This window comes from Watersipora subatra, chromosome 2 (assembly GCF_963576615.1).
Source record: "Watersipora subatra chromosome 2, tzWatSuba1.1, whole genome shotgun sequence".
Taxonomy (NCBI): Eukaryota; Metazoa; Bryozoa; class Gymnolaemata; order Cheilostomatida; family Watersiporidae; genus Watersipora; species Watersipora subatra.
In genome coordinates, this window is record NC_088709.1 from 5,083,320 (window position 1) to 5,103,698 (window position 20,379).

The following is a 20,379-nucleotide window of genomic DNA, read 5'->3' on the forward strand; positions in this document are numbered from 1 at the left end:
TTATAGTATTGGTACGAGACTGCAGGCATCACTATTCTTATTGGAGTCATTTATCTTCGTTCAACCTTTGACGGAGTTATTTTTATTGGTTCAATTTTAGCTAGAATCATATCTAGCGGTTGACTTCTTATTGAGGTCATTTGCATGAGCTCTGACTATGTATGAGTTGTTTTTATTGGTTCAATGTCTGAGTTTTAAACTTCAAGTCGTGAGGCGAAGGCTGTTTTGCTGTCTAAGAGAGGGTGTGCGTGCTGATTTCAATGCATATGGCAAAAACATGAGCACAGTTTTATTACATAATTCTATATTTATATGTCTACTAGATGAGTGGGGTTTAAATAAACTAAATATAACAGTAGTTAACTGAAGAATTAGTGAACATCATCTCATATATAATGTTTTATGCTGTCAGCTATTTACACAGAAAAATAATATATATAAACTAAAACAAAATCATAGTTGACAATAATTTATAGAGAAAAAACTTAACAAAAACTGATTTCAAACATGCATGTAAGTACAAAGTTTAAATTTGAAAACCGTCTATTAAAAAAGATAATTAAGTCATGCAGGCTTATCCAACTACGTCAATCTCTTCCTTTTTAGCTGGAAACTGTCCTAGCTGTCCTAGAAAACATTCATCATCTGTAAGAGTTGAGTGGAAACTGCTATCGGGAGAAGCTTGTTGCGGAGAGGCCAAACAGAAGGTGCTGTGCAGATAGAGATCATACTGCGTGCTGAAGCACGAGCCACACACATCACACTCGACACAATGTTTGTCTGCAAGCAAAAAAATATAAACTTATGAAAATCATAATAAAAGTAAATAAAGTGATAATAAATAGAAAGTGTGCTTTAATTAAATAACACATATTCAACTTAGCGGGTGAATTCCTAACCAGCAGCAGTATTACAAACAGTTTGAAATAGATAAGATGAAACTGGGCTTGTTGTCTGCATGCAAGTAGGTCACAGCATCATCGTATTGCATCTAAACTGGTTTTTGTCTGCATGCAAGTAGGTCACAACAGCCGTGTACTGCATCTAAACTGGTTTGTTCTGCATGCAAGTAGGTCACAACAGTTCTTGTATTGCATCTAAACTGGCCTTTGTCTACATGCAAGTAGGTCACAACAGTTCTTGTATTCCATCTAAACTGAGCTGTCCAAATCAGCAAACTTATGATAAAGTTGAATAACATTTTTTTATTCATTCATTTGAATAGTTAAAAATAGTCAAATCTTCAAGGATTAAATGCTGTCTGATTGTAAAGGGTTTGTGAATGTCAGTCGTTTGGCGCATTATAAATTATGAGTATTTTTCATGGATATACATCACCATCTAAACAGTTAGACCTTGTGTAAGCTTTGTGACTCAGAATTACAAAATGCCATTTGTGACCTGAGGACCTGGCAACTGCTCATTTAGCATGATGTTCATAGTTTGAGTCTAGTTACTACCTTTGTGCTGTGACGTCATATGATAGGACAACTCCGCTCCCTTGTTAAAGGTCTGAGGGCAGAGTTTACACGTGAGAGAGTCCATGTCTGCCTTGTCCTTAGCATGTGTTCTCCTCACATGGCTATCATGAGCAGCATGGGACGCAAAAGCTTTCCCACAAAATTTACACTAAAATAGACATTGCAACAAAGTTAAAAAAGAATTTAAATAAATCCTAAAGCTGTTGTCTAGTTGCTATATACCTTGCTGTATAGTTGCTCTATACCTTGCTGTATAGCTGCTGTATATTTTGTTGTATAGTTGCTATATACCTTGCTGTATAGCTGCTGTATATTTTGTTGTATAGCTGCTATGTATCTTGCTGTATAGTTGCTATATAGTTTGCTGTATATTGCTATATAGCTTGTTGTATAGTTGCTATATACATTGCTGTATAGCTGCTGTATAGCTTGTTGTAGAGTTGCTATGTATCTTGCTGTATAGTTGCTATATAGCTTGCTGTTATAGCTATATAGCTTGCTGTATATTGTTATATTTGAATTGTTTATAAAACTTTTTACGTTGATAATAACTAATGCATGTACCTCCAAGAAACTCCCTTTTAGTTCAGCCCTTAAAGATGAGCATGATTGTTGAGGCAACTCCTTATTGATTTAAGCACTTTTAAATTTCCTGTTTTCTTTTGTTTTTTAGATGTTTCTAAGCTCTCTAACTTATTTCCCACTCAATAAACAAACTACTACTATTTGTTAATTTAAGCAAAGTTGGGTCTCACCCCTACCAAACCTGAATAAACCATCACACTAACCGGAATGCGCTACAGGAAGTGCCACGGCAGGTTGTCATAGATAAACTCTAAGATAACAACTCCAAAGTTTAGGAATAGGTAGACAAACCTTGAAAGGTTTTTCCCCTGAGTGTTGTCGGATATGAGTGCGGAGAATGCTTGATGCCGTGAATGCTTTATTACAGTAAACGCACTTGTAAGGTCTTTCTCCACTGTGAACCTGCAACACAACCATCGCATGCTACCCACCATATCTATGAACCTGCAACACAACCATCGCATGCTACCCACCATATCTATGAACCTGCAACACAACCATCGCATGCTACCCACCATATCTATGAACCTGCAGCACAACCATCACATGCTACCCACCATATCTATGAACCTGCAGCACAACCATCACATGCTACCCACCATATCTATGAACCTGCAACACAACCATCGCATGCTACCCACCATATCTATGAACCTGCAACACAACCATCGCATGCTACCCACCATATCTATGAACCTGCAACACAACCATCGCATGCTACCCACCATATCTATGAGCGAGACTGATTTTGTAAATTGTTTCAACCTTAAAGACCTTCACCGAAGATCACAGTGTATTGTTTAAAAGTTAAATTAGGTATCTTGTGTAAATTTCTGCCACTTATATCAAATTAAAACGTCTAAATTAAGATTGTATCAGTACACATGGTTTTGCATATTTTTTGAACTTAACAAGTCAAAATACTAACGAAGGCCAACGTAAAAACAATCACGTTTGTTTGATCAGCTAAGTTTCATCATAGATGACAATATCATCTATGACTTTGTCATAACATACATTAAATTTACCAGAAGCGATCATCTTCAGAACACATAACATCATATATATTCTATAGCTAAGTTGTTAGGTACTATAGAGCTGACTTATTTACGGCTAGTTACCAAAGACATCTTCAATTTTTTTTGAGTGAAATATTAATAAACCAACGCATTCCATCGTTCTGTAGATACTAATCTCTAATGGCATATTGATTCTCTATTTGTTGAAAAATCTTTAGACATGCTTTTTTTCTTAGCAAGCGATTCCATTCATGTAAGCAAAATTAGCTAGCTTGTTAGCAAATATAGCTAAATGTTTACAAGTGAGTCAATACAAGTTTATGATGAAGTTTGTACTGCACTCAGGAAGCCAAAGTGGTTTGTCTTAATGCATTTATCAAGATCCTTTGCAGCGTCTACCAAGAGTTCCTTGCATGTTACACATCCGCTGGTTTCAGAAAGGGGGAAAATAACAAGTAGTGGGGTTTTGAGCTACTAATTATTATGACACCAAAGTATGGCACAGTGTTTGACACCACCTTGCAAAGTATGTCACAGCATGCAAAAAGTGTCAAGAAAAGAGGCAATCAGATAAAAAATTTGTTTGACAAAAATGAGCAAGTGTCAGCAATGATCAAATACCTAGAGAGGAGATGTTTAATACCTATCACGTTATATTTATGCTGATATCATAAAAACAAAAAAAGGTGTTTTAAATATTATATGTAAAATCATTTATTTGACTTAATTGACTAACCGTTGCTCTTTTTTATTTTATGATTCTTGTAGGGCACAATTTATAAAACATTTCAGTTTGAAATGCAATTATTACCATAAAGCAATAGTATATACATATATGTATATCAAGTAATGCTCTAAAATTTATACCTGACCTGTTTTAATACCATTTTTAATGCAACAGAGTTTCTCGAAGATAAACCAGCTCTGTCATTCAAGTGATGATTATACAGTCTGCTCATTTATGCTAACACATGAGTTTAGTGTGCAGCTACAGAACAAGGCAAATGACTAGTTATCGCTATTTAGTTTATGACCATTTTTAACCTGCTATAATTACATAGAGCCACTTTTAGGCTAATTTAATACATCTACATATTATATTCAGAGTTATCTCTGCCTGCTATAAAGTAGGCTACGGATTGCTGATGTTCAAAAATTATGTCCATGAAATGTGACTTGTTCAAGATAATAAAACTGTTTTAAGTGAGACTTACAAATTTTCTACTTGCTAATGATTTAGTTGCGCAAGAGTAGTTATAACGGTAGCCCTAGTTTCCCCTCAGTTATAACGGTAGCCCTAGCTGCCCCTCAGTTATAACGGTAGCCCTAGCTGCCCCTCAGTTATTAGTGTCTTGCAGTTTGAGAGAATTACACAGAATATCACTCTATTCTTCAGGTAGACACCGCTCTACTGAGTGTGAATTTGTTAGATTCAATTCAAAATTATTCTAACGGAAAACTGCTAGGACGTCTGCCAACCAATTTGAAACAACAACAAAGCAGTACAAAAAACCAATGCTTTTCTAAACAAATTAACTTGTAATGCTACATGCTTAGCTAATACCGTGTGAAACAGTGAATGGCGCATATAGACACATACATCTGTACAGCGTGTAAGTAAATACACTAAGGTTTGTAGTAACAACTTCATCGAGGGTCTAAACAAACAAACACTGTTACCTCAAGTTAAGAAGAGATAGGTTAGGCGCCTGCTGCTTGAAGTTGGAACTTTAACAAAATGGGATGTTGAGAAAGTTGTCACACAATCCCAATTAAATGCTAACAATGCAGAATATTTTGAAGTTTGTCTTACAAACAATTAGCTTTTAAGACAATAATTTTTTAATTGTTACATTTGTTATTTTTATAAAATTATATATTAATAACAAAAAATGTTAATCAACAAATCCGCAAAACATTTTTAAGTAGCAAAAAAGTAGGGAAGGCAAGGGTATATTAGATAAAATACAGTAGCTAAAAAAAGGCTCATCTGTCTCTCACGAGCACAAGCCTCCTTCTATTATGCAGCAATGCTTAGTGCACCATTGTAAGCGGTGCTTCTTTGTGAGGCTCTTCACATGATGATATCGATTAACTTTGTTATTCTTTCACATAAAGCATAAACGTTAAACATGTACTTCTATTGAACAGCTTGTTATTTACACAAATAATATGCTGCTTCAGTCATTGACAACGGACCCTACGAAGGCCCACTAATCACAAACATAAAGACTTGTACATACAAACACAAGTTGCTAATGAAAAGGCTTGCTACATGGAAAATAATCTATTGTTATGACCTGTTAATTAATAATTTGTACCGGAGAACGGCATTCCGAGTGTATTATTATTTCCAGTGGCTAATTGTCATTATGACAGAGGATACCGTTAAACCGTTGTTCTCGAACAGTGTGCAAGTGTGCCGATATTTTCTTTCTGACATATGTCTGTTTATCTTTCTAGCAAATGTCTAATTACCCATAACAGATAAAAACATGACAGCCGGTAAGTGCGAATGCTCTATGGGGCGATTTTTTCAGGTGAGTCCAAATCAAATGTCACTGAATAGAATAATGATAACGGTAAATGTTACCAATCTTTATATTATACCTAAACCATGAATATCTGCATCAAATTTGGCAAGATTTATAATTGCAGACGATATTAAACTATTTGAGTTAATTTGCTGCTGTTTATACTTTGTGTATCACCGTGGTAACTGCGATAACTGCACACAGAGTTAATTATAGAATTATATAACCAGCTAAATAAATTGAAACATTGAGATGTCTGATGAAATTTCATGGCTCGTTACAATACTGCATTCACTCACCCGCATGTGCTTGTTGAGGCTGGAACTCTGGCTAAAGCATTTGTTACAGACACTGCATTTATGTGGCCTGTGTTTCTCGTGCACATGAAGGATATGAATTCTAAGTCTATCTCGTTTTTCAAACGATCTACAATACGCAAAACTTCCTGTAAACAAAAATGCAGCAAAGACTTTCAGAGTATATTTGGTTCTAATTTTAGCAAGATCTCAAGCTAATTCTTTAGCATGAGATCCTATCGTACAGCATTATACATATCGCATTGCAGAAGTTTACCTGGAGCAGAGGGTGCAGGGGAACTTCCGATCTCCCTGGTCTACACAACGCGTGTATTTAAGATGCTTATCTTTGTAGTATTTGTAGGCAAACACCTTGCCACATCTTTCACACGAGTAGCCATTTGAGTCATCTAAAACAGTCGTGAAAAATTGATACAAGTGCTTCATTATCACAAAACCTCACTTCTTTGGACAAGTCCTAAAACATGCCACGCTCAAATCACATGAGGTTGTTCATTAGGTATCTTGTTGGAGGGAGTAGATAACCTAAGCATCTAGGGTTGTTGAGACTGAGGTCCAACTTACTTGCGGCAGGGGTGCTGTTTAGCTTGAGTTCAGCGCTGTCTGGCTCTGACTTGAGAGAAACGGGTATGCCCATAAACAAGTTATATGTATCACCATACCAGACCAGCAACTCCTTCCCTTCTGCAATGTCTTTACTCGTTTGATAGTAGATCTCTTCACCAACCTGTAAGTACAGATGGGCTGACATCTGTTAGAAAGCTTAATATAAGCAATAACCTGGTCACCTCTGTAATAGATCTTTATAGACAAGGAAAATATGTGAAATTTTCTATTGCCAAAACTTAACAGCCAAAAAATGACATGTTCTATTGCAAAAGCTTCATAGACAAGCTAAATATATAACACATTCTATTGCCAGAACATTGTAGAGTTTTCAACTTCCTTATGCTTTGTAGCAGAGTTTCATGATAATTGGACTGGTTAGTGCTTTTGCAGATTTATTTAAGCTTCAATTGATTTCTTATTGTTACCAAGCAATACCGCATCTAATTACAGGAAGGCCCAACCACCCACCTGCACAGCGTTGAGATTCTGTTCCTGAGAATAGCGGGCGCAGTTGACATATGTCATCCAGTTGCCAGCGGAGCCTCGTCCATCGATAAAATACTTCAACTTGTTGTCTTTGAAAATCTAATAAAATAACAAATCATATAAACAGATAGATCAATGTATAATAGAAAATTAAAAGAAACACGAAGACTCCACGTTGTCGCTTATTGTGTGTCATGAAAGATAGAAATAGAAATCTCGACTGACCTCCCACATAGACGAGTTGCCGTCATTAGTCTTGATCTCACTTGTGTAGACAGGTTTCCCTTGAAATGGTCCAAACATGTGACCTTTCTCAAACAGACGGGTGGTGAAAGCGCTGGAGTGCTGAATACCCGCGAATGTGACTTGCTGTATTATCACCCCTGCAGTCAGATGGGATATTGAATTCTTAGCAACTAAATTAAATTTGTGTAAAATACATTAAAATAAAACAATATTTACCCTCTAAGCGCTCGCACTTAGAATTAACTAATATTCCTCAGCGCTGACTAATTTCCAATGCCAAGTTGACAAACATGATTAATTGATACACCGTGATGTACGCTAATTCTTTAAGAATATCTAAACAGAAAAAACTAAACACAAAGTTTTTTTGTGTACATTATTAAATAACAACAGAAATATAATTCAGTGAGTTGTTACTTCATTTCATGTATTGCTCTTAACAGGCGAACCTTCAGGAAGTGAGCTATCTTCGATCACAGTATTCTGATGTCGGCTTGACGCTTTGTTCATGTTCCCGATTTTTTCAAGTCCTACAATAAGGCCAAATCAAGGATATTAGAATACGATTAATAAGGTGATGGCCTACACAGTCTAGTTACACAGTCTGTAGGTAAAATGATGACCTGCAACGTGTAATTACACTTTAGGCTGGTCAACAATCATTTGTTACGTCTCCTACCACTTTTGGAATCGATGAGGTTGAGGCCAGAGAGAGCATGGCTTGAGCCAGGTATCCTGGACTTAGCGTAGCCGTAGAGCAGCATGTCCAGCTCTGATTGGCTATAGTGAGGGGCGTCTAACGACTTGGGTGCGAGAAATGTTGGGTTGGTAACAAGGCCGTCAAAGCCACCAATTTGCATGCCTGGAAACACTGGCAGTCCGGCATATATGGGAAACCTGTTACCCCCCGGAGCCATCATGGCTGGAAAACTACAAATCAGCAGTTCATATTTAAAAAGGATCTTGAAATATTTAACACGAGTTGTGAGCATGTTCATGGTGTTTCCAGTAACCCTTGAGTAGTCCTTTCACACTTATTATACATACTATATTTTGCAATATTGTTATCATATCATAAAATAAAGTCACAATAAATTGATTAAAATATACAGTTGATTTATAAAAAAAATATAGATACACTATACTCGGTATAGATATAATACATTCGGATATAGAATACACTAAGTTTATAAAATATAGATACACTATACTCGGTATAGATATAATACATTCGGATATAGAATACACTAAGAAAAATATAGATACACTATACTCGGTATAGATATAATACATTCGGATATAGAATACACTAAGTTTATAAAAATGCTACAAGCTAAGCAAGGCTAACGACCTCTAAAAAGCTCAACACAGCTATGCATATTTAATTAAATAATATTTTTGATAAATTGTTTGAAATATTGATTTTGCTGCCTTTATTATTTTGGGTTAAAATTTTAAAAATAAAATGCTTACCTGGGGATAGGCAGATTAGGGAATGCCTGTGGAAATGTTGACATGACGAATAGCAATGCTAAACTTGGTGAGAAAGAGAGCTGGAGAGAACGTTAATCGAAATGATGGTGCACTTAACCTCACTGTGAAATAAATAGCAACTCTTCATTGTCCATAGACATAAATGAAACAATCTAGATAGGGACAATTTGGTTATTCGTGCTTAACAACACGGTATTGACTAATACTGCGCAAGCTCATTTATCGGAGACCCGCGTATGATGAGTCCCATTGTCTCAGCAACAATAGATGCGAAGGAAGGGGGTACGAGTGACTGTAGATCATTTGTTCTATTATAATTGGGGAGTCTAGCAAGCTCTTAGCCATCATAATGTTAGGAAAAAATGTATGGACCAATCGATAGTTTTCATGATCGCGTCAAATAAAATAGCGAGAGGAATAGAGTTCATAACCTTTTGGAATGATCAGCAGGATGGTATTAATGATTTTTTGCTAGCAATTAGATGGTAGCCTTGACAGATCGATACGGCATTGTTAGCGGTGCAGTAATATAACAGCCATGTATCTAGCTAGAAGAATGATCGCATTGCAGCTGGCAAATTCTGCCCTCTCTATACTACTAATCTTTGGTAGGTTTATACGGACAGTGAGAGGAATGTTAGGTTTGAGCAGCATCATTCCAGCTATCAGCAACGCAGTTGACAAGCAGACACCAGGTTTTTAAACAAATCATAAATTATGTGATGAGAATAAGACAAGCCCCAGAGCTCTAACAGAGGAAGGGTAGGAAATGGTCTGTTGAAGTTATAGGAACTCCCATAATGCATCATTGAAACTTGATTAACTTATTAACTTTATTAGCTGAAACTTGTGAAACATTCTAGAACATTCTAGATAAACAAAAAGAGGTTTGCAGTAAACAATTGTGTTGTATTATACATAGCTGAGAGTAAGACACATGAAAAGTGTATAGAATAGCTAAGGCTTGAGCAGGTGAATTGCAGGAGCTAGCACAAACGCATTTAGTCTGATACAATCTCTTAGTGTACAAACAAGCTCTAGCTCTGTTAAGAGACTCTAAAAACACACATAATAAAGAAAGGGCATAGACTGACAATCATGACATGCATGCAATGAGACAAACCGAGATTAATTTGCTAAAAATAGTTGTTATAAAACTGCTAGGGTAGTAATTAATAGAGATAATCATATGTGCTAGAAAGCAGCTTTCAATATGATGATTCTAAAAAACTGCAACATTCCGTGCAATATTTAAGGAAAGAATTTAAATATTTTGGAGTCTTTATGCTGGAGAAAACAACTTTCTCTAACAACAGAAGACAACTCCTAATAATAACTAGACCTTCAGTTTTTGAGGCATTTTATCAATTTTATTGAAAGGGTTGCACGGAGGTACTGTAGTGATCATCTTAGACATGGTAGCATCCCTCTTGTGTGCCGCTGAAAAGGCATCAGCTGGCAGTGACCTAAAAGCAACAAATATGTTATGGTTTTTTCCTACCTGTCGAAAGTATATACCGGGTTACTACTACAAGCACCCGGTAACTTGAGATTGAAAAATTGCACAAGAATAAAATGAGGTCAATAAGCAAACTCCTAAGAAATGAGTGCTTACAAGGTCACTATGATCAAATATGATAAAAATCAAATATGATCATCCAATCGTAGCAGAGTTTACTAGTTGTTAATAAACTATAGAATAAAAAGGTGTTATGAGATACATGGAAATATTTGGAAAGTATCTAGTCAAAATTCTTTTGCATGCGAGCAAATCAGTGGTGGATAGCGACTGAAACAGCTGAGACCAGTAATACATAAAAGGTGTAACATCCGAGAATTAAGAAAACCTAAAAAGTTCTCTATTAACACCAGAGATATAGAAATGGCCTGAAAGGTTCTCTATTAACACCAGAGATATAGAAATGGCCTAAAAAGTTCTTTATTAACACCAGAGAGATAGAAATGGCCTAAAAAGTTCTCTATTAACACCAGAGAGATAGAAATGGCTTTCAAATCCTTAATCTAAATACAATGGCAATAGTTTCTCATATTATTACAAAATTCAAAGTTGTTGAATAACATAATATAATAGTCATCATCCACTTACTGGTGAACAGTGCCTGTTGTAGTCTGTGCTTTAGGTGTTGAGCTTTTTTCAGGGGTGTCACTAAATCTGACAGATGGTGCAGGTGCTGCTCCCATAGTTTTGCTTCTGTATAATGTACATCCGGCATAGCCAGGAATGTTGGGGCGGCTAAAAATATTGTCACTTTTATGAGCAATGATGATTGAAGTGCATTAAAAATATTGTTAAAGAAGCACCTGAGGCTATGTACATAATTAGCATAGAGTTAAATCTTTTTGAACCACATGCCTGACAAGATTATAACTATTGTCAACATAGATAATTAGCATAGAGTTAAATCTTTTTGAACCACATGCCTGACAAGATTGTAACTATTGTCAACATAAATTTTAAGTTGAAGATACTATATCTCCTTATCAGAAATCAGAAACAACTTCATGTCAAACGTTGTGGTGCTTTTGTGCCTAAATTTGACAAACTCAATGCTACATGTTAAGATAACTCCAAACCTAATGTGTTTTCCCACTACTGTGAATTCTGAACTTGATGTGTATTAAACGCTGTCAAACAAAGGTTAAAAACTAAAAAGTTTCAAATCAATTCCAGACAACAGTTACAAACCACATAAAAAAATAATACTTGGCCATCAAGCAGGCAGTCTACACTTGCATTAAATTTGCAACTAAAAATCAACTTACTGAGATGTTTCTGCCTCTCTAGGAATGTTAACTCTCTTTACAGTGTAAGGGTCAAACTTTACAGCCTGGTTGTCTATTCCATCCAAGTTGTCTGCACCTACACACCCGCTATAACAAGAGAACAACTCCAAATTAGCTAAAATGAATTTGGTTTACAATGGGCGTAAAAGGTTGACCAAGTGGAATAAATGAAACATATTCCGCCACTATAGGGTAAGGGTTGAAAAATCTAGCACCATGGTGCTCAAATAGAGGTTTTACGGTATTTATGTAATGCCTTGTACAAGTTTAAGGCTAAAAAAAGATGAAAAAGACTAGTAACTTAGTCACAGGAAGCATAAGGAAAAGCTAACAACTCACCCATATAGAGGGATATGCTGGGCACGAGGGCATGGACTTGTGCTGAAGTAGAAGAAGGAATGGTCTCAGATTCAACTGATGTACATTTCAATAAACACTATAAAATGCTGCTGAACATGTGAAACTTACTAAAATCTTGAAACCATAACTGCCATGAACAACTTTTATCGTATTTACTAGGTAAATCAGACACGCTGATTCTGATTTTGTAATCAAAATAAAGATTAGGCTACTAACTTTCAGAGTAATAAAGGATTTTTTATAGCGTTTTAATATCAGCCTCGAAAACAACACGATCGGCATAACAAGCTGCGCCCATAAATACTTGACGTAACCTAGCTTTTTAGGAACAGAAGTTACGTAGGGATGTTTAGACCGATTTAGAATAATGGAGATGGGTGTTTTAAAATCCATTAATATCTAAATTCAGCCTTAAAAATAATATCAGTCATTTCTGAAAGGTAGAAAAGCTATTTAGCATTGCATATTTAAAAAGCGCGATAACAACGCTAGCTCGTGATAAAACCGCGCTTTTTGAGCTCATTTTTCTCGGCGTCCAGCCCATTTAAAGTCATGTAACAAGCTGCGAGCAATTTTAAATAGTTTATATACTTTTCATAAAAAACTGAAACTATTTTACAGGCTGGATTTAGATAATAATGGGTTTTAAGACACCCATATCTATTATTCTAAATCGGACTAAACATTCCTAACTTCCGTTTCTGAAAAAGCTAGGTTTCGTCACATATTTATGGGCGGAGCTTGTAATACCGATTGTGTTGTTTTCGAAACGGATATTGAAACGCTTTAAAAAAGCCTAAATGACTTTGAAGATTAGTGGACTAATCTTTATTTTGAGTACAAAATCGGAATCAGCGTGTCTGATTTACCTAGTAAACACGATAAAAGTTGTTCGTGACAGTTATGGTTTAAATTTCACTAGAGCTCAAGAGAAGGTAACCGACGCTATCAGTATGCAGGCAGATGGACAGAGGTTACAGGGTGACTGAACCTGGGCGTAACTTACTAGTCAATCCACTGGGGATTCTTATAATATCCATTCCTAGTTTGGAACCAGTCCCAAGATCTGCCAACAAGCTGGTGTTCCTCTGATGTCGGTACATATCGCTTTAGTCGGTATCTCTGGTCTACCTGGTCTGGTTTCGGTTCCATAGTAGACACCGCAGAATTGATCTTAGGAGCCAACATGTTGTCCCATGGTACATCATGGTACTGTCTATCGTAAATGATCATACGAGTGTATAATATATATACAAAGAACTATTTTATCCGGACACAAGCATAACAGATTTAATCAATACAAGATTGGAGTTGTTTTGTCCATACGACAGCAAGTGTGAACAACTCCTCAAGAATATGTATGTCCGCTGCATCCTACATGGTTTCTAAAGCGGCTGTAACTAAAAAGGAGCACTTGGCTATGATGGTGTCCGAATGACTTTGAATCATAATTAACCGTAAGTAGAAACCTTCATAGCTGCTGATTGCAAGATTCCTGAGAATGTATTTAACTTACTGCTCTGTAGAAGACTTGTACATGTACTTCAGTGCCAATTTGTCCCTCAGTCCTTTGTCAACTGAGCCAGATTTGTTCTGCAATTAATCATGTGGCTTGCAGCATAAAAACGGTAATAACTTGCAATTTTGTTAAAACAACTCTTAAGCATTTTACATGTTGCTATCGTCAAACGGAAGGCTTATAATTTTTCGTCTATGCTGGTGATTTTTTAGAAGTTGAGTAAACAGCGCCGAAGAGGACTTTTCAACGTTATACTATTTAGTACTATACTTACAGCTTCCTCAGCTTTCCTTGGGTCTTCATCGCTTGTCCAGCCTAAAATGATGCCAACAATCTGTGTGTTTGTAAACAGCTAACTTGACAAATAAAACACTAGAACTGCCTTAACAAGACATTTTAAGAATTAGAAGATTTATTAATACTAATATTAATAATATATATATATACTAATATTAATATTTAATAATACTAATGTTATTGTAGCAGACATTACTTTGCTTATTACTGCTTATACTTCTCTCAGACAACCAACAAGTATCAAATTGGAGTCATCCATTCAAGATTGATACTGTTAAACAGACAACCATGTTTATCAACCATGAAGCTACTTTGACTGATATCTATTATTTAGCAGCAGACCTGAAGAGATAAATTAATAAGTTATTGAATTCCAATTATTATCTTGTTTTCAATTCGACATTGATTGGTCTTTACGTACCTCTTCTCTTAAAGAAACAAACGCCTTAAACAAAGTAGTTCAGCTGTTGTCTTATAGACACTCTGGTATTTTATGTAACTATCAGCGTTAAATGAGTTTATCATAAAGGAAATGCAGACAAAAAATGACCCCATCTCACTTGTTTCCCACTGCAAGATTGGTGAACCATGCATGATATAGCTGCAAAATATTTATATTCTGCATAAATGTGACATCTTTGTACCGGTGGTCTTCCTTAATTGTGGCTCTCCATTTTTTCCAAGAATAATAAATAACTCAAATTAAAAAATAAACTAAAAAAGTCATGTTGTTACAGATAATTGATATCTTACTGAAGAGAAGAAGTTACAAGCAAAACTCAAAAGAGTACTTCAAGTGGTGAGAACAACTGAGTCTTAAAGGGAAACCAGATTTTAGGGCTTCAGATGAACAGAAGGAAAACTTATGTTGTCAGAACTGATATAGTAGATAATATTATTTATAACAGATAAAATCTAATTTCGGAACCAACTATATGAACTGTAGAGACAACTATATGAACTGTAGAACCAACTATATGAACTGTAGGCACAACTATATGAACTGTAGAACCAACTATATGAACTGTAGAAACAACTATATGAACTGTAGAACAACTATATGAACTGTCGAAACAACTATATGAACTGTAGAACCAACCATATGAACTGTAGAAACAACTATATGAACTGTAGAAACAACTATATGAACTGTAGAAATGACTATATGAACTGTAGAAACAACTATATGAACTGTAGAACCAACTATATTAACTGTAGGCACAACTATATGAACTGTAGAACCAACTATATGAACTGTAGACACAACTATATGAACTGTAGAAACAACTATATGAACTGTCGAAACGACTATATGAACTGTCGAAACAACTATATGAACTGTAGAACCAACTATATGAACTGTCGAAACGACTATATGAACTGTCGAAACAACTATATGAACTGTAGAAACAACTATATGAACTGTAGAAACAACTATATGAACTGTAGAAACAACTATATGAACTGTAGAAACAACTATATGAACTGTCGAAACAACTATATGAACTGTAGAACCAACTATATGAACTGTAGACACAACTATATGAACTGTAGAAACAACTATATGAACTGTAGAAACAACTATATGAACTGTCGAAACAACTATATGAACTGTAGAACCAACTATATGAACTGTAGACACAACTATATGAACTGTAGAAACAACTATATGAACTGTAGAAACAACTATATGAACTGTAGAAACAATTATATGAACTGTAGAAACAACTATATGAACTGTAGAAACAATTATATGAACTGTAGAAACAATTATATGAACTGTAGAAACAACTATATGAACTGTAGAAACAACTATATGAACTGTAGAAACAACTATATGAACTGTAGAACCAACTATATGAACTGTAGAAACAACTATATGAACTGTAGAACCAACTATATGAACTGTACAAACAATTATATTAACTGTAGAAACAACCATATGAACTGTAGGCACAACCATATGAACTGTAGAAACAACTATATGAACTGTAGAAACAATTATATGAACTGTAGAAACAATTATATTAACTGTAGAAACAACTATATGAACTGTAGAAACAACTATATGAACTGTAGAAACCACTATATGAACTGTAGAACAACTACATGTTGTGTCCAGGAAGTGGAGCCTGATTGAAAATAATTTCCATTATGTTTAGCCTGATCTCTAACTGCAACAGAAAGAGATGGGTCACTCTGATATTGCACCATCTTAATCAGATAATGCTGGTGAGACAAGACTCACGGTCTAATTGAAGAGTATAATATTAATACATGTAAAATATCTCTCAATGTAAAACTTCATAGAGAGAATGATCGACAGCTGGGTTTCTATTGTATAATGGAATCCACAGAATTAGAAAGACACGGAATAAAAAGACTAGTAAATGAAACTTGTATAGCGTTAACTGTGGCCAACTCTCACGGTTAAAGACAAGTCTAATCAATATTCCTATTAACTCAGTGAGCCCCAGCGCTGGATCACATAATTAAATAGGATATTGTATCCGTGATTGTCCGGTGTTGACATGTGGAGTAAATAAAATCAGCAATGGAAAAGCACTGACACCGGCTGTCAGGCGCTCTACATCAGCCATTACTAGCTTCAAGTAGCCCGAAGAGATTTGATAGATTTGAGATATATTTAGAAGTTAGTGAAATATAGCATTATTGTGGCCTGATAACATCACTGTTACTGCTCTATTGTGGCCTTACACCACCACTGTTACTGCTCTATTGTGGCCTTACACCACCACTGTTACTGGTCTATTGTGGCCTGACAACATCACTGTTACTGCTCTATTGTGGCCTTACACCACCACTGTTACTGCTCTATTGTGGCCTTACACCACCACTGTTACTGCTCTATTGTGGCCTTACACCACCACTGTTACTGGTCTATTGTGGCCTGACAACATCACTGTTACTGCTCTATTGTGGCCTTACACCACCACTGTTACTGCTCTATTGTGGCCTTACACCACCACTGTTACTGGTCTATTGTGGCCTGACAACATCACTGTACTCTTTCATTTGGGTTATTATATTAATCAATGCTAAACAGGCAGCTACTTACAAGTGTTGGCAGCTACTTACAAGTGTTGGCAGCTACTTACAAGTGTTGGCAGCCACTTACAAGTGTTGGCAGGTAGATTCAGTCATTACTGACAGTTTAAACATTCATTTCTCAGAAGAGCATTTAGTATAAAAATATTGACATTTAAGAATGCTTAGCAATGTAAGCGCCGGAGTATTGTTTTCAATTATTAGTAAATAAGAAAAACAGACAGAGGAGAGTCTGAGTATTAAAATGATACCAAGCTTTCGTACTCTCGTCCTTTTTTAAAACAATTTACAGCTGGTTATGTGTCACAAAAAGTACTAAATTATTGCAGGCAGTCTAATCATACTTTTGCACATGACTGTACATGTGTTGGCTCAGCAATACATTTTAAGTATGCTCTGAAAGTAGAAGTGCAACTCAATATTACATAATTAACAACATCTACTACTTGCTGATAAATTTTTCTCTACATCTGTAATAATTTTGATGCCAGCTTTAGAAGCAGTTGTATATCATTCCGTAGATACTGATTGTATGATATTAGTTATTGTACAAATACTAGTTTTGGTGATTTCATTTCGACTGTCAGAGTGTATATATTAGACACCAAGACACTATTACAAGACAGGTAATCCGACATCGCGAAGGGTTAGACAATTCTATAAAGTTACCTTCGTGACAGTTTTTTGATGTCATGTCTCGAATGTCTAAAAATCAGGCCAACAGAGCTTTTGAAAGAAACTCACCTCCGACCTTCGCTCGGGTAGAGATATCCAATGTCTTTCTACTATTCCACAATGAAGGTGGAACATTGGCTTGCTTAGTTTCCCTTTGAAGCTCCTGTGGGGCTGAAGCAGCCATCCTGATAGATGTCCTCTGACGAGGCACATGGTGCTGGGGATTTTCTGACACGTGTATAAAGTTCTTCAGCTACAGTAGACAAACACCCCATAATCAGCAATGGTTTGATTAACCGAAGACACCTACCAACCATAGCAGCACTAAGCTGTAAGCTGAAGTCGGGAGGTTCACCCTATGTATCCATACCAGCCATAAATTCTGATGTTACACTGCATTAAACTTGATAAAGAAGATATGAGTCCTATACAGATTAGCAAACAGAGTTTTAAAAGTTAATTTCAACAGAGCAGGGAAGTGTGCCTGTCATATGAGATCTTTTATGTCAGACAAAAATACGGAGTATTACGCTATGAACTAATACAAAATTAAAAAATGTATTAACAAAAAATATAAAGCCTATGACATCAGGTACTAGTATCCCAACTACTAGGACATTATTAAAACTGCTATGAAATATGTGAAGGAATTGCTGCAGGCACATGGTTTCCAATTTTTTCAACTCCGACACACGCAGGAAGAATATGTAAAGGTAACAGACTACTGACCTTGGTAACTCCAGTATTTCTATGCACATCAGCCCCAGCGCTAAGGAATCCAGAAACAGGGTCAATTAAGTTGCCATAAAACCTGCTTGGTCCGGTAGACCGGTGATCTCCCTCATCGTTCCATTTAATAAAGCCAGGATCTGTGAGAGGTTTTTCCAAGCTCTTTGGCGTCTTTTGTCCACTCATAGAAGGAAACTTCAACTGACGAGCTCTGCGCTTGGCTTCAATCGCCTCAACCGCATCCAGCCCAGCATTTTGATCAGTTTGTATGTAAGACTTGAAGTGTGGTCTAGTCTTGAATGTAGAATCTGATAACGTTGGTCCTAACGAAACTATTTGAGCCATGGCTAGGCACTCAAGTGGTTATTAGTGACTCTTTATGCACGATTATAGACTACTAGCCTCATACAGAGTACGATTCGTAAATAGAAAAACTTGTAATCAAATAAAGAGCACCTGCCTACTTGTGGCCATTGTTGCCATGGTGAGCAGGAAACACCTGCACAGACTGGTCAATGAGGCCTTTAAATATATAGGCGCAATGAATGATTGATAACCCACGAACAAAGAATGCGGCGCGGCTTCATTGTGTGCATAATACGGCGGTTTATTGAAAGCATTATAAGAAGTATAGTTGAATACGGCCAGACAGTGAATAGGAACGCTAACGCTTTCAAAAGGCTACTGAAAAGATAACAGCAGTGGATGACAAAATTTACTCTTAAATCCCATGATAGATATTCTGCCAGACATATGTATCTAACAACATCAACAGTGTATAAAAATACAAAATAGAGAGATCTTTGCTGCCTATAGCAAAAAACTGTTTTAAAATATTTATCTATCATTATGTTGGCAAGACAGTCTAAATTTCAACAAAGCTATTATCTTCCTTTGAACCTACATCTGAAAGAAAAGACGACTCATAAAACTGTTTATCGCTTCTCTACTCTTAACATATCGTAACAAAAAGCTAACAATGAGATATTTGAAGCTAATTCTTTTGTGTCATTATTAGAGTAACAATTGCTATCAAAGGTAAAGTGTAACATCTATAATAGGTTGGCTCATCAGATTTGTAAGATTACAATCATAGAGAATGTCAGCGCTGACAAAGGCTGTAACCCAGTATGCAGTACTTGCTAATCAAGCTAGTAAGTTACAGACACAGTCAGTATGTCAGGGTTCAGTAGACTTGAGAGTGGTCTACTAATCAATGTTATCAGAACATTTGGCATTAGTTACATTTATATAGTGTCATCACCTGTATGCATTTAGAGCAAGGAAGCCTATTGCGACAGTGATGACCAAGGTGCATTAAGTCTACTAATAGTTGCTTGTGAAAGTTTGTCTAAACCTATGATCTCAGTCTAAGTAGACCGTAACCAGTTGGGCCTATAACTTAATGGTAGCTTGGGTCGAGTGAATGAAGCAATGCTTAAAGGTTGATTTGCAACAAAATTCACATTACAGTTATTTGGTATCAAGATTCACCATGTCTTACTCTGCTGTGTTGTATGTGCAAAATATGTGGAAATGTGATTACAAGCTCCTAAAAGCTCAAAAACGAACAGTTAATCGCAGCCACACGAGACCGCCGTAGGTTGGAATCCTTTTATTTCGATGACGTACTCAACTCAACGTAGTTATTGTTTTGACACGTGATGTTATCACGTGAAATTAAAGACCAATAAAAGGCTCAATACAAAATGTCTCGTAGTACTAGTTTATGACAAACACTTCGGGTTCTACCGGAAAGCCCTGATCAAATATAGATGCTCACTGGTCACTTCCGTCTGGTCTAATCATCTAGTCGTAATCTGATCATGTGGCCTATACTTTCTACCAAATGGCGCGAACAATTTTTGCAGCATTTTTCGACTATTACAGGGGACCAACAGGCTCCTCACGTTTATCAGAAGATGATATGCACTGGCGCTAAGGTTAAAAAATTACACAAATTTTTATGGTAGGTTTTGAGATGTCAGTGCTCAAAATGACAGCATTACAATGATAATGAAATAGATGCGTAAGGACAATAAACATGGTTTTATTGAATGCGTGAAGTATATTTGTGAAAATATTTTAACCAATGAGGTGGCATAAAAGTGTAAACAGAAGCCATCGTGTTCAACTACGTCTCACTTGAGCAGT

General features: G+C 36.1%; 3 protein-coding genes across 3 annotated transcripts in view; 1 reads left to right on the forward strand and 2 right to left on the reverse strand.

Annotated features, from left to right (window-relative positions):
• Positions 1-574: 574 nt before the first annotated feature.
• Positions 575-8,194, reverse strand: LOC137387890 (PR domain zinc finger protein 14-like). The gene is made up of 10 exons (XM_068074403.1): positions 7,957-8,194; positions 7,727-7,807; positions 7,257-7,414; positions 7,014-7,130; positions 6,501-6,663; positions 6,193-6,325; positions 5,919-6,045; positions 2,358-2,468; positions 1,461-1,629; positions 575-780 (listed from the first exon to the last, which is right to left on the reverse strand). The coding sequence occupies exons 1-10, from the start codon at positions 8,192-8,194 to the stop codon at positions 575-577; spliced, it is 1,503 nt and encodes a 500-aa protein (XP_067930504.1).
• Positions 8,195-9,640: 1,446 nt separating this feature from the next.
• LOC137388846 (protein SPMIP7-like) lies at positions 9,641-18,654 on the reverse strand. Its single transcript, XM_068075308.1, has 9 exons — positions 18,226-18,654; positions 17,566-17,749; positions 13,730-13,770; positions 13,453-13,529; positions 12,943-13,152; positions 11,916-11,957; positions 11,556-11,663; positions 10,879-11,025; positions 9,641-10,237 (listed from the first exon to the last, which is right to left on the reverse strand). The coding sequence occupies exons 1-9, from the start codon at positions 18,568-18,570 to the stop codon at positions 10,108-10,110; spliced, it is 1,284 nt and encodes a 427-aa protein (XP_067931409.1). The 5' UTR covers positions 18,571-18,654; the 3' UTR covers positions 9,641-10,107.
• Positions 12,694-20,379, forward strand: part of LOC137388848 (RWD domain-containing protein 4-like) — a 145,026-nt gene continuing 137,340 nt past the window's right edge. The window contains exon 1 of the mRNA XM_068075311.1: positions 12,694-12,752. Within this exon, the coding sequence (XP_067931412.1) occupies positions 12,737-12,752 (16 nt within the window). The 5' untranslated portion in view covers positions 12,694-12,736. The remainder of the gene's footprint in view (positions 12,753-20,379) is intronic.